This window comes from Equus quagga, chromosome 16 (assembly GCF_021613505.1).
Source record: "Equus quagga isolate Etosha38 chromosome 16, UCLA_HA_Equagga_1.0, whole genome shotgun sequence".
NCBI lineage: Eukaryota > Metazoa > Chordata > Mammalia > Perissodactyla > Equidae > Equus > Equus quagga.
This window is the reverse complement of record NC_060282.1, coordinates 42,518,295-42,532,067: the sequence shown is the minus strand read 5'-3', so window position 1 is coordinate 42,532,067 and position 13,773 is coordinate 42,518,295. Positions and strand designations below refer to the sequence as shown.

Genomic DNA, 13,773 nt, shown 5'->3' with positions numbered 1-13,773 from the left:
ATTAACCTGATGTATTCTGCTAAAATGCATCTTTTGGCAATTGAAACATTCTTAGCAAGCAGTTTTTTTCATGTGTGTATTTTGCATTTTGATTAGTTTTTATTGGTATATATCTTAAACTGCAAAATATATTTTAATGCCGTGAAAGAATATGCTCTCCTTTTTATTCATCAGCTTTAGAATTTATATATGATTGCCTAGAAAAGTATAAAAATATATTAGTCATTCCATTACATTATGATTATTAGTAGTGTTCTTAATGGTATTTTGTGTTACTTATTCCTTAACATCAGAGAGAGAAAGCAGAATTATAACATAGCTCCTGTTTGTTCAAACTGAAGGATGTAGGCATACAGAAAATTCAAGGAAATTTCAGGAAACAGCACTGTACAGACAGTAGTGGAGGGAAAAATCAGAGGCAAATGATTCCTTTAGAACAGACTTATTAGCAAAATGGGCTAACCTGAGCCTAGGCTTCACATATAAACAATACAGAAATTGCTCTTGGCCCCCACTGATCTTCTCATCTACAAATAAATACCTGAGTATCACTTTCACTGGAAACATCTTTGTATTTGAAGAGCAAAGAAAATATCTGATTAAAAGTCTATATTAAATTTAATCTTTGGCAAAAAAGAAAAGAGACTGTGTACACTGATAATCATAAAGAGGTAAGATGCAAGGAATGCACATGTCCCAGATGTACAAGTAACAGAAAGTAAGGGTAACCATGATGCTGGTTCTGTTCTGATCATATTGGTATACTCAGGATGCTCGTGGAAGTGTGAGTTTTTTCAATTTTAGGTGCTAGTTTTTTCCAGGAATTCCATTTTATTCCAAGGAAGTAATCCCGAAAAGAAGGAAAGAGTTCACTACTTGAACTTATTTATTATAGTATTAGTATTTGTAATAATATGAAAAATTAATTGACCTAAATAGAGAGTGGTTAGACGGGGGGCCGGCCCCGTGCCCGAGTGGTTAAGTTCATGTGCTCCACTGCCATGGCCCAGGGTTTCGCCGGTTCGGATCCTGGGTGCAGACATGGCACCGCTCATCAGGCCATGTTGAGGCTGCGTCCCACATGCCACAACTAGAGGGACCTGCAACTAATATATACAAGTATGTACGGGGGAGGTTTGGGGAGATAAAGCAGGAAAAAAAAAAAGAAGATTGGCAACGGTTGTTACCTCAGGTGCCAATCTTTAAAAAAAAAAAAGAGCGGTTAGGTAAGTTGTACTACATCAATACAAGGGAACATGCAGCCATTAGGTAGTGTATTGTGTAGGTGTTTTTCAACTTTCACACATTGTACATTGATGTGCCAAACTGTCTTACATATGTAATCTAACTCAGTGTTTCACAAACTTCAGCTATATATGCTTAAAACTTAATTCTCATGGGTTCTGTGTGTTGACTTAATTTGAATTATATTGCTACTTAAATATAAGACATAAAATAGGTAAAGCTCCTCATGCTTAAAAGCACTTATGTTACTATTGAAATCAATATAGTAATGAAATAACAAAACAGTAAAATATTAACTGAAAATATTAATTTAATGTGAAAAATTATGTTCTCCTGAAGCCAAAGTTCTACTCTCAGCTTAAGTATGGTGCCAGTCCAGCAGATTCTTTTGAGTATGACAAATCTACACAGCTGAGTCCCATGAGATGACTCAGTTCTCATCGTGTTGCTCTGTTCAGTCCACTCTGAAATCTTTTTTTACCATAGTGATCAGGACATCATTTTGTTTTTGTTTGGCAATACATCATTTAGTATTAAGACCATCTCATACTTTCTGATTAGCCCAAGCCAATTGAAGTAGTACTATGTTACCAACCAGATTGTTAACACAAACATGGAAAGTGAGTCCTGAAATCTTTTGGCCATAGTAAGTTACAAGGTAGTCATCCAGGTGATCCAGACTATGCTTATATTATGATGTGTTTAAAATTAAAACACAAAATTAAACTCAGAGCTTGCTGATCTCTGTGAATGTATCTGCAGGTCTATGAACCCCAATGGATTTAACTAATTATTAGTTTGAACTGGTGGTCTATGCTGCTATCTGCTAGACTGCCACTGTGGAGAAAAAGTGGGTCTTATTTGATTTTGTCATATCCCGCTGTTAGCCTTCTGGTTCTCACTACCATCAAGGATGGCGAGGGGAAGAGAGTGAGTAGCACAGGTGTTCAGTAGCAGAAGGTAGCAATGAGGAGGCTTGTCCAGGTATAGAGAAGAACTGGCAGAGATCCTGCTCAGTTTGTGCTGCAGTAACTCGAAGAGGAGGATCCCTTTATCCCTTCTCCAAACAGTGTTTCTGGTGCAGTTTTAAAGATTTCACTGCACTAATCAGTGAGTTGGGTAGAGGTAGTGAGTGAACCTTTAGAATGGGGATTGCCAGGTTCAGTTTCCCAATTCTGGGCTGATGGAGTGGTTGGCACAGTTCTGAATTGAGAATAGACATCCTCTCCTTCCTCCCCACTGCCTATCTTAACGACATGTGAATCTCTTTTTTTGTCTTTTAGGAAGTTAACTTTTGCAACAGTTTTTCAGAAATAGTATTGTATGATAATAGCTAGCCTTTAGAGTACATGATGTTCAATAAATGGTATTAGAACAACTAAATCTGGAAAATAAATACTTATTGTGCACATACTAAAATAAATTCCAAATGGATTAAAGAAGTCAAAGTAAACAGTGAAACCAAAGATTACTATACAAAAGCATTGGTTCATATATTTTAAAACTGTAATAGATAAAGTTGAAAACAATTTAAACATATAACAATAGGAAATTGGTTAGATTATGATAGATCTATACAATGGTGTGCCATAACCATTCAATGTTCTTGAAGTATATTTATTGGCATATATATTATGGAAAGATGCTCATAATACATTGTTAAGTAAAAAATAGTTTGTTAGAAAATTGTGAAAGGGCTAAGCTCTAATACTGTTTAGTAGGTTCTAGACACTGTGCTAAGTTCTTTATAGCTTTTATTTCATTTGATCTTCACATATGATCCTGTTTTTAATATATATATTCAATTACGTATACATTCATAAAAGACAGGTTTTCTTCTAATACTTTGTAACAGTTTTATTGAGGTATAATTGATGTAAAATAAGATGTACATATTTAGAGTGTACCATTCAATCAATTTAGGCATTTAGACACATTCGTGAAACCATCAACAAAATTAATATAAACATCTATCACCCCCAAAAGTTTCCTTGTGCCCGTTGGGAATCCTTCCCTCTTTCCTCTTCTTACCCCACTTCTAGTTCTGTCCCACTGTCCCCAGGAAACCAATGATCTGTTTTCTGTCACTAAACATGAGTTTGCATTTTCTAGAATTCTATAAAATGTGGTCATGTAGCATGTACTTTTTGGTCTGGCTTTTTGTCACTCAGCATAATTATTTTGAGATTCAGGTATGTTGGATATATCAGTAGTTCATTCCTTTCTTTTGCTAAATAGTATCCTATATTATGGCTGTACCACAATTTGAATTAAATTGTATGCAAGCATGTCCATCTCCATTACTTAGAAGAGTTATGCAGCAATTTTCAGAAAGTTTTTAAAGCAATAGCACCTTTGTTTCTTGTGTGGAAAATAGCCATTGAGTGTACAAGATCCAAATTTAATGGTTGTTGGAAAGGTAGTCCCATTGTAGTTTGAGGATATGCACTGGAGACAGCAGGCTCTCCATGAAAGTAGATTGAGGAAACTCTTAGGAGGAGCCTAGGAAGACATTCTGTATTTGTGATTCTGGGACTTATCAAAGATCTCTAGATATATCACAGAAAGGACTACTCTAATGTTAATTCTGGGCAACCTGCTGATTGAAAAGACTTACCTGGGTGTTAGAAGATATGCATTGTAATCCTATATTATGCCATCTACTAGCTATATGACTTGATTAAGTCACATCACCTCTCTGAGCTTCATATTCCTTATATGAGGGGGGTAAGGACTTTGTATCTGCCAGTCCTGCTAATCATGTAGTGTACATTGTCCTCTGGAGAAGGTTAGCCACCTCATTAAGGGAAGGAGAGTGCGAGTTGAACTCGGTGTACTCTGCAACAAGCTGTGTGCTGTAGCCTGAGGCTGTGTCTGCCCAGAACAGGGATGCCTTTTTCAAATTCTCACAGAGGCCCATCTATTCATCAAGCAGTGCACAGCAGCTCTGAGTCTTCCTGGGTGGGAGGTAAGAGGGGGCCCGTGAGACACTATTAATTTGCTCACAGACGCTGTATATGCAGTGGTGGCTCTGTCTATGCCTGTCTCACAGGATTGTTATGGAGAACAATGAGATATGTGTGAAAGTGCTTTGAAAAGTACAGTGTTACAAATACAATGTCTTGCTATTTTGCTGTTCATCTGTGGTTTATTTTAGGGTAGATACAACAAGAATTGAATACTCCATTCCTTTAAGAGAAAACTGGGCACTACCATATTTTGCATGTCAAGTTGCTGCACTTACAGGCTATTTAAAAAGCAACTTAAATACTTATGGAGAGGTAAGATACAAATTTATTTGTCACAATGAATTCTGATGTATTGCAAATGTGGTACATAATTTTAAAGCTAACCATATTAAGAGTTATGTTCAAGGAAGCCTAGTAACTATATAATAAAGGATATAGTTAAGTAGTCTTGTTACAGCACTGGTACTCTGTAATCTGACAGTTAATTATTTTTAAGTGAAAGGAGGTGTTACATTGTTTTAATGCAGTAACTTGACAAATATATGAAGAATATCTTATTTTGAAAATTCTCATAATTTTACCATTTCTATCACTTCTGAAACACTGATGGCCTTTAGTCATCATAAGTTAAAGAAATATTAATGAAGATGTAAGAAGTGACTACAGTAACAGCAGTGTTAACTTTTCTGGTAGCACTGCATATTTTCTGTTTACCCTTATGTTTTCTGTGACTGAGGTATGGGTAGGTTAGTGAGTTTCAGGAGACTGTCCCATATAGTTTAGATTCTTACTTTTTTTGTTGTTGGTGTTGCCATAAACCCTTTTGGCAATCAGATGAAGCTTACAGACTCTGTCTCAGACTAATTATTTTAAATGCATAACATAAAATAAATGCAATTATAAAGGCAACCAATTATATTGAAGTTGACTGAAATGTAGAAATCCTTTGAGAGTCTGCCTATCTTGGGTTAAGAATTCCTGGCTGGAAAAAGAGACGATAGGGACCAAGGAAAGACTTCTATTAAAACTAGTTGGCTAGGAAATAAGATGCACTTATGTTCCTTTTTGAAATCTCTGAAAAATATACTGTTCTCTCCTCCTTTCAGTGATGACAACTGTCCCAAGCATAGCAAACTTTTTATTTCGTTTTTTATAATTCTAGGTTTCCTTTTTTATGTAAAATAACATGAACACATTCCAGATTTGTAGTTTTCCTTCTGTTGTGTTTGTATAAAGAGCTTTCTGAGCAAGAATATTTTCTGCAATAGTCAGGGAGTCTATGATGAGTGTTCTCCTGTTAGATTATGCAGCCTTCTTCAAGAGAAGAATAGTTCTTCAATTTTTGAATAAAGGATTTAATATAGCAAAATGAACTGCCTAAGCTTCTTTGTATTTACCATTATTTTGAACTAAAATGGAATTTTTGTTCCCTAAAAAAGGTTTAATCAAGTATCTTTTTAATAAAATTATTATTTTTTATTTTAAAAGAAGGAATTTTGGAAAAGGTAGTGTCGAGTGCAAAATTATTTTTTCCTTTCTATACCACATTTGATATTTTTGTGAGTATCTTTTTTCATTGCTATGTTATGTATTTATTCTTTGTAATTTTTTTTAAAGATTTTATTTTCCCTTTTTTCCCCAAAACCCCCCAGTACATAGTTGTATATTTTTAGTTGTGGGTCCTCCTAGTTGTCTAATTTTTTTATTCTAACATTTTTTTTAGTTAAAAAAGTAATACATACACATTACACATATGGTAAAAAACAAAAAGTTCAGTCAGTGCCAATGGATATATAGTGAAAATGTATTTCCTTCCAGTTCACTCTTATTTACCAATGACACTGTATTTTTTGAAGGGATCCAAGAATAGCTATACTCTTAGGTCACATTTTGTTTCTCATTTTTTAAATTTACTACAGTTATTTTTCTCTATTTTGAAAGTACTCCATAACATCCTCCCTCCTTCCCTTCCTCTCTCCTTCTCTTTCTTTCTTTCTTAATATTAAGGTAAAGGGGAAAAATTAGATTTATCAGTTACTTGATTATTTATAACTAGCCACTCATCTGGTACTCAAGAGTACACAAAAAGAGCAAAATATCTATATGCAAATATTAAAAGAGTGACAGTATTAAAGATTCTATGAAACATACAGCAGGAAAAAAAAAGCTAAGTATAGTGTATTCTTAACCCTTCAGCCTAACAACTCACTTTTTAAAAAAGCAAAACTGCCCAATTCTTCAATCATATTCACCTCCCTTGACCCCATCCTGCATGCTCACGTTTGTGTATGTGTGTGCTCTGTGTTGAAATCTAAAGAAGATCTGTACCTGAATTAATAGTATTGTATCAAGGTCAGTTTCCTGGTTTTGACAATGTATTATGGTCATGTAAGATATTGTCATTGGGAGAAAATGGATGAGGGGTTACGTGGGAATTCTCTATACAACTTCTTGTGAATCTTAAAGTAATTGAAACTGGGGCCGGCCCCGTGGCCGAGTGGTTAAGTTTGTGCGCTCTGCTTTAGCGGCCCAGGGTTTCACCAGTTTGGATCCTGGGAGCAGACATGGCACTGCTCATCAGGCCATGTCAAGGTGGCGTCTCACATGTCACAACTAGAAGGACCCACAACGAAAAAGAAAATACACAACTATGTATTGGGGGGATTTGGGGAGAAAAAGCAGAGGAAACAAAAAAGAAGATTGGCAACAGGTGTTAGCTCAGGTGCCAATCTTTAAAATATTTAAAAAGGTAATTGAAACTAATTTATGTGTTTTTCACTCTAAGTTTTTTATGTGCACTCCTTTTTTGGGAGGAGTGGTATATATTTGTATGAATTTTTATCACATGTAGATTCAAATAACCATCACTATAATCAAGATATAGAACTGTTCCATTACTACAGAGAAACTCCCATATGTTACCCCTTAATGGTCACAACTTTCCCCAACCCTAGCCTCTGGCAACCACTGATCTGTTCTCTATCACTGTAATTTTATCACTTTAGAAGCTTATATAAATGGAATTATATAGTGGATTATGCTTCAAGATTGGGTTTTTCGTTCAGCCTAATATCCTCATCCTCCATTGGAGTTGTTGCATGTATCAGTAGGTTGCTCCTTTTCATTGCTGAGTAGTATTCCAGCAATGTGTATATTTTAACCACATATTTTGTACTATGCTTCCCATTCTAGGGGCTGGATCTCTTGGTCCCAGCTGGATTCAGATATCCCAGCTCAAATCTTTTGTGCAGTTATCTGGAGCCATCCAGAGATATCTGTGGTTGATTACTGAAACCCATTTAGTACATTACTTAAGTAATATGTATAAAAGAGTCTACAGTAAAGGCATAGTTGAAAATGAAGTGATCAAGGTAAGGGGTAGACAAGAGTACACAGAATTTTGAGAATGTTCAGAGAAAGGAAACACTTAGCTAATTGACCAGATTGTGTTTCATATATATTTATGGTGTTTTCACTCCATGTTCTTAGAGTAGTTTGAGAATAAACCTTTGGGATTAACAGTTTGTTTCATTATATTGTAGCTTTTCTCCAGCATCCCCAAAGTATCTCCAAATGACCAGTAAGTTTATTAGGCTGGATCTAGATCTGAGCCTTCGTTGATTTCTGGAACTGGTTTCTCTGGAAATGATGGTTTCAGGCCTGGTTGTTACAGTTCTGGTTGCTCCACGCTGGAAGGTTTCCTGATGCGTTCTCTTAGAGCTATGGTGCTAGGAAGAGCAGAAGCTTATGTGTTCTTTTGGTGCTGAGCCCTTCTGGGCCTTGCAGTTGCTATTCTTTGACCAACTGGTAGAATTTTTCCATCTCTTAAATTTTGTTCTTTGGTCTTAATCTTATTCAGGATGCTGGAAAATTTTTATATCTGCTGATGGCCTGAGTTATTTCTGACTCTGGAATTTATCATTGAGTGTAGTCAGCTGAGTCTGAAAGATTTAGTTTTAGAGAACACGATTCTTAGGTTTCTTGACTTGACCCTCATCATCATTGTCCTTAACTGTTCTTATTAGCACAAAATCATTTGCCATCCTGGCTGGTGGAGGAATTGGGAATACAAATGTAACTCCCTGGAGGAAGTAGAGACTTGTTAGAAATATGCTAAGGGACAGTGGCTTTGTCACAGACTTGGTTCCTCACTGAGGGATCATGTGGGAGGTGACATTTGGAAGGACACTACCAGGGCTGGCCCAGTAGTGTGGTGGTTAAGTTCGTGTGCTCTGCTTTGGCGGCCCAGGATTCAAAGGTTCGGATCCCGGGCGCAGACCTATACACCACTCATCAAGCCATGCTGTGGCAGGCATCCCATATACAAAATAGAGGAGGATTGGCAGAGGTGTTAGCTCAGGGCAATCTTCCTCACCAAAAAAAAGGACAGGACTCATTTTATCCAGGCATATTTCAGGTAAGACAATGAAATCCTTGTATTTAGTTCTTTAGCAGAGGAATACAGCTGAGAGTTTTATTTGGTTGATGGTACAGGCATTCGCGAAAAGTAAGGCCACGCTTTTGCTGAGAGGAAATGAAAACAGTTATGGACTTTTTTCCATGGGCCATGAATAGGCTGAGCTGTAAACAGATAAATTAAATAGAAGCTCTTAGAAAAATATGAAGCAACTTGGAAGTGAAAATATTTTCTAGGGCAAAAGGAGTTACTTTTACAATAACAAAAGCCCACCAGCAAAGTCTAGTAAAGGCTACCATTTTCTTTTATTTTTTTTATTGCAGTAGCATTGGATTATAACATTATGTAACTTTCAAATGTACAACATAATATATTTTGAATTCTGTGTAGATTACATCATGTTTACCACCCAAAGAAGGCTATCATTTTCTTATATTTTTTACTTTACCTCTTTGGGGATGAAAGAAAATTGCACTGAATTTCTTTTTCCCTTTCTCTTCTTGAAATTCTCAATATGGTGTTGAACTCTGAAGAACAAGTGGTTGATTTCTCTCTAGAGTGCTTTATTTAAGATCTGTTGTTCATGTAAGTATTTACTAATAATTATGTGTTTTAAAAACAAAGTTTCAAGAATTATATAGCTTAAAGATGAAGCAATAGTAGAGCCGCCACTTTGAGGTAATAGCTTTATGAATTTTTCTAGTGATAAAGCTATTGATGTTTAGTTTCTTTCTTTTCTTTTCCCTAGAGGTTTTGCTACTTATTGATGAGTGCCTCAACTTACACCTTTATGATGATGTGGGAATACAGCCACTATCTCTTGTTTCTTCAAGCAATATCTCTATTCCTGCTGGATAGTTTTTCACTAGAGCAAAGTGACAAGGTATTATGGCATCTTGAAATTGTGATTTAAAGCCGGAGAATAAATGTTTTTATAGCATTGTATCTTAAAACCATTTAGCTTTTAAGCTTTATTTGAAAGTGTTTGAATAAGTTCTGATTTATACCTCTATTCAAAAGATTGCTAAACTCATTCTCCTCTAGCCCTTTCAGAAGCAGTTTGAAATTCCTTTAGACATGGTCTGCTTAACCAAAGTCACCCTGTGCTTCCTCTCCAATTCTAGCCGCTTCTCCTTCCCTTTCTGTTCCTTTTAGGAAAAAAAGTGAAATATAGAACATGTACAAAAGAGTAAATATATGCTGTATAGACAGTGTGTAGAATAAAATTTGACCACCAAGCCATGAAGTGGAGGCTTTGAATACCCCAGAAGCCCCTCTCTAACTCTTCCCCAGTCAAATCCTGCTTTCTCTCCCACAGAGGCTAACTGTCCTGAATCTCATTAATCCTTTCCTTCCTTTTCTTTGTAGTTTTTAACTATCTATGTATTCCTAAAAAATATGTTGTAAATAATGTATTGTTTAATTTTCCTGATTTGCTTTTGAGATTCATCCACGGTGATGTGCAGAGCTACATTTCATTCATTTTTATTTATTTATGCATTCTATTGTTGATGGACACTTCAGTTTTTTCTAGTTTATTGTTTGTATGCTGCTGTAAGAATTCTTACACGGTCACCTGGCACATAAGTGCAAGATCTCTCTAGAGGATATGCTTCCTAGTGGAATCACCAGGCAAAAGATATGTGCATGTTCAGCGTAACTGGATACCAAGGCATTCTCCAGAATGGAGGTTATAAATTATATCAATTTGTACTCCTGCTGGTCGTGGTTAAAGGTTCCCATCGACGTTTGGTTCCTTCTGTTTCTTTATCTTTTTATTTTTTGCCCTTTCTTATCTTTCTTTATTTATAAACATTTATTAAGTATTTGTGTTGTCTCACCCAGAAATTTGGGGATCTTCTTGCGCTTCTCTATCTTTTCTTTATCTCATATACTCAGATGGTCCAGAATCCTGATGAGTACCAACGTTTAGCTTATTTGAATAGAGAGAATTTAATATAGAGTCATTAACCAAGTATAAAGTCATTCACTTGTTCATTGAAAGGGTAATAAGAACCTGAAAGTATCATGGAGATAGCAAGTGTAGGAAGCAGCTACCACCCCTAGAGCTGAAGGAACAAAGGAAGAATTTGGAATTATTAAAACTTAGAAACTTAGAGGAGGGACCCCGTGGAGGTGAGACTCAGACTTTTGAGGAGGGACTGCTGCTCAGCTTTGCTGGTGTCTCTGACTGAACTAGAAAGAAGGGCCCTGTGAAAATGGGATCCAGACCTCTGAGAGTCCAGAGTCCCAGATGGGACTCTGGCCATCTGCTCTTGGGGTCTCTGGGGTAAGAGGATGTGATAAAGCTGGTTCTTCAAGTGTTGGAAAAACTTCAGCTCCATTCAGCAGGAAGAAATTGCTCTGTTGGAGTGAAGCAGCACCTTAGTGATGCTCACAGGAACTGCAAGCGGACAGGAAGCGATAAGTTCTCCTTTTTCCTCCAACCTTGTAATCTCTCTCTAGCATTTCGTATTGACAGAGCTTAATAGAGAGCCGACTGGAGGAGTAGAAATGTAGATTGTGGATTCCCAGCCCCAGCATTACAAAGCAGGGGATAGAGGGACAAATTTGGAGCTAAGAGACAGTTACTCAAGACCTGTAGAACCAGCATCCAAAATCAAGAAATAGCACATTATCAGCACCCAGGAGATCCTCTTGTGCTCTCTCCCAGTCCTTGCTTCAGCCTCCCAACAGTAAGGTATCTTTTTTGAATGGCTCTGTCCTCTTAGGGATTTTTTTCCTTCTGTTTTTTGGTTTTTATTTTTTTACTTTTAACACTCTGCCCTTTATTTTTCCCCCCTAACTAATGCCTATATTTGTCTTAGTTTTCCCTTTCTAAAAGGGATTAATTTTGTGGTAGGTTAAATTATTATACTGTTGAATTTTAGAAAAGAAATCTACTAAGACATATAAATTTTCTGGGAGATCTTCTATTAGGACATTGAATTTAACTTTTTTATCCTTACTGTTAAATGGACCAAATGCAAAGTTACTTTTCTCTGGTACTACACTTCATGGCAGTACATTTTCACTGGATAGGATTTGGGAACTGCTGCTAAAGATTATGATTTTTGATCTATGTGGTTGCTGTTGCATAGATGGATTTTAATAATGAGGTAAGCCAAGTGAAATTAAGTGAGAGCCTTGGACTAAAGAAGTTTCTTCCAGTCTGACTTAGGCGTCCATGGTTTTAAAACTTTTAGCTTTGTTTGTGAGAGTTCTTTTTAAGGAGAAAGTGATAAATTCATTACATACCAAACATTAAAAATACAAATCGAACATTTGCACAGTACTTTCCTAAATTATAATAGCACATTTACTTTATAATTGTAATCAAATCTATTCTAAAACTAATGAAAATATGTACAATAAAGTTCATTTTATTCTCATTCATTTTGTTTTTGTCCCAACAGGTTCATGAAGTTTATAAAATCTATATATTTTCTCTCTTTCTGGGATATTTACTGCAGTTTGAGAACTCAGCATTGTTGGTGTCCCCTTTGTTAAGTTTAGTGGTAGCCTTAATGCTTGCTAAGTGCCTTCAGGTAATTAGAATTGCCTTTTTGTCATTCTTGTGATTAATTTTTAAATTGTTAGTCTTTTATACTTCACTTTTTTGTTCGTATGATTTTTCCCCCCACAGGTGAAGAAAGGAACTTTTATAGCTAAAATAATGAAAGTGATTAATTTTTACTTGGTGTGTACTTTAACAGTGACATTGAATATTATAATGAAGGTAAGTAACTCTGTGTGAGGTTCATGTAGCAGAGCAAATTGAGTAATGAAATTATACTGGACTAAATTTTCATCAGAGTAATGAGATAGCAAGGCAATAGAGTTGGTACAGTAAAACTTTGAGTTGAACAATGATCATACTTAGTATATTAGGTGAGAAAATAGGATTCTGATTATTTTCTTGATACACTTAAAAAAAGAAATACACTTTTTTTCACTTAAAGATGTCATCATTACCCAATTAACATTAAATGATATAGGGATAAATTAAGATGAATAAAAGGTGTTCAGAAGAGTGGGTGAGTTCTTTAATCCAGGTGGGAAAAGGTTGAAATCTTCTTACTACCTCATAAGTTTTTCCTTAACTATAAGGTAACATGATTGACTTATGCCAATAAATCTTTTTGTTTTGTAGTCACACCACATATTATTATTTATTTCATATTTTTTGTTCTGTAGTCTTGCTGTATTTTCTGTTTCTAGTATTGGACAAAAGCATATTCCTGTAAGCATGGCTAATAGTTCTTTTTTGTAACTAGCATTCTTCTCCTCTAGATGTTTGTCCCACACAAAGAACATGGGCATATGCTGAAATTCCTTGAAGTAAAATTTGGACTAAATATGACTAAGTAAGTTTTAGATTATGTAAGATTACCTAACTCTATACCACTTAGAAGATAAAGAGCAAAAATAATCAGTGGAGAGAGTATGTACCTAATTACATACCACTTAGAAAATAAATGATTTGGGGTACTATAATATGTAGAAGAAATACGACATTAATATTTTTTCCATTTAAAAATATCTCATTCGGGGGCTGGCCCCGTGGCCGAGTGGTTAAGTTGCCGCGCTTCGCTGCAGGCGGCCCAGTGTTTCGTTGGTTCGAATCCTGGGCGCGGACACGGCACTGCTCATCAAAGCCACGCTGAGACAGCGTCCCACATGCCACAACTAGAAGGACCCACAACGAAGAATATACAACTATGTACTGGGGGCTTTGGGAAGAAAAAGGAAATAAAATAAAATCTTAAAAAGAAAAAATCTTAAAAAAAAAATATCTCATTTAGGTCTTTTGTAAAGTACATATACTTATGCCTCAGTAGCATCATAATATTTTGAGGCTACTTTCTCCCTTGATGAGGAATAATGATACAATCTAAGGTCAATAAATTTAAAATGACTAAAGAACCAAGGTAATTTTAATGACTACATCAGCAAAATGCTTACATTAAAAAAGTTGGGGCTGGCCCCGTGGCCGAGTGGTTAAGTTCACACACTCCCCTGCAGGCGGCCCAGTGTTTCGTTGGTTCGAATCCTGGGCGTGGACATGGCACTGCTCATCAAACCACGCTGAGGTAGCGTCCCACATGCCACAACTAGAAGGACCCACAACGAAGAATATAC

The 13,773-nt window shown here is 36.1% G+C and overlaps 1 protein-coding gene across 8 annotated transcripts in view; it reads left to right on the top strand.

Annotated features, from left to right (window-relative positions):
• DPY19L4 (dpy-19 like 4) overlaps positions 1-13,773 on the top strand; it is a 59,257-nt gene that overhangs the window by 20,596 nt on the left and 24,888 nt on the right. For 6 of the 8 annotated variants that reach the window (XM_046642250.1, XM_046642248.1, XM_046642253.1 and 3 more), the window contains 5 exons: positions 4,403-4,526; positions 9,380-9,514; positions 12,048-12,179; positions 12,278-12,370; positions 12,925-12,998. In XM_046642250.1, coding sequence (XP_046498206.1) covers positions 4,403-4,526; positions 9,380-9,514; positions 12,048-12,179; positions 12,278-12,370; positions 12,925-12,998 — 558 coding nt within the window. The remainder of the gene's footprint in view (positions 1-4,402; positions 4,527-9,379; positions 9,515-12,047; positions 12,180-12,277; positions 12,371-12,924; positions 12,999-13,773) is intronic. The other 2 variants (XM_046642251.1, XM_046642252.1) reach the window with 2 other exon arrangements.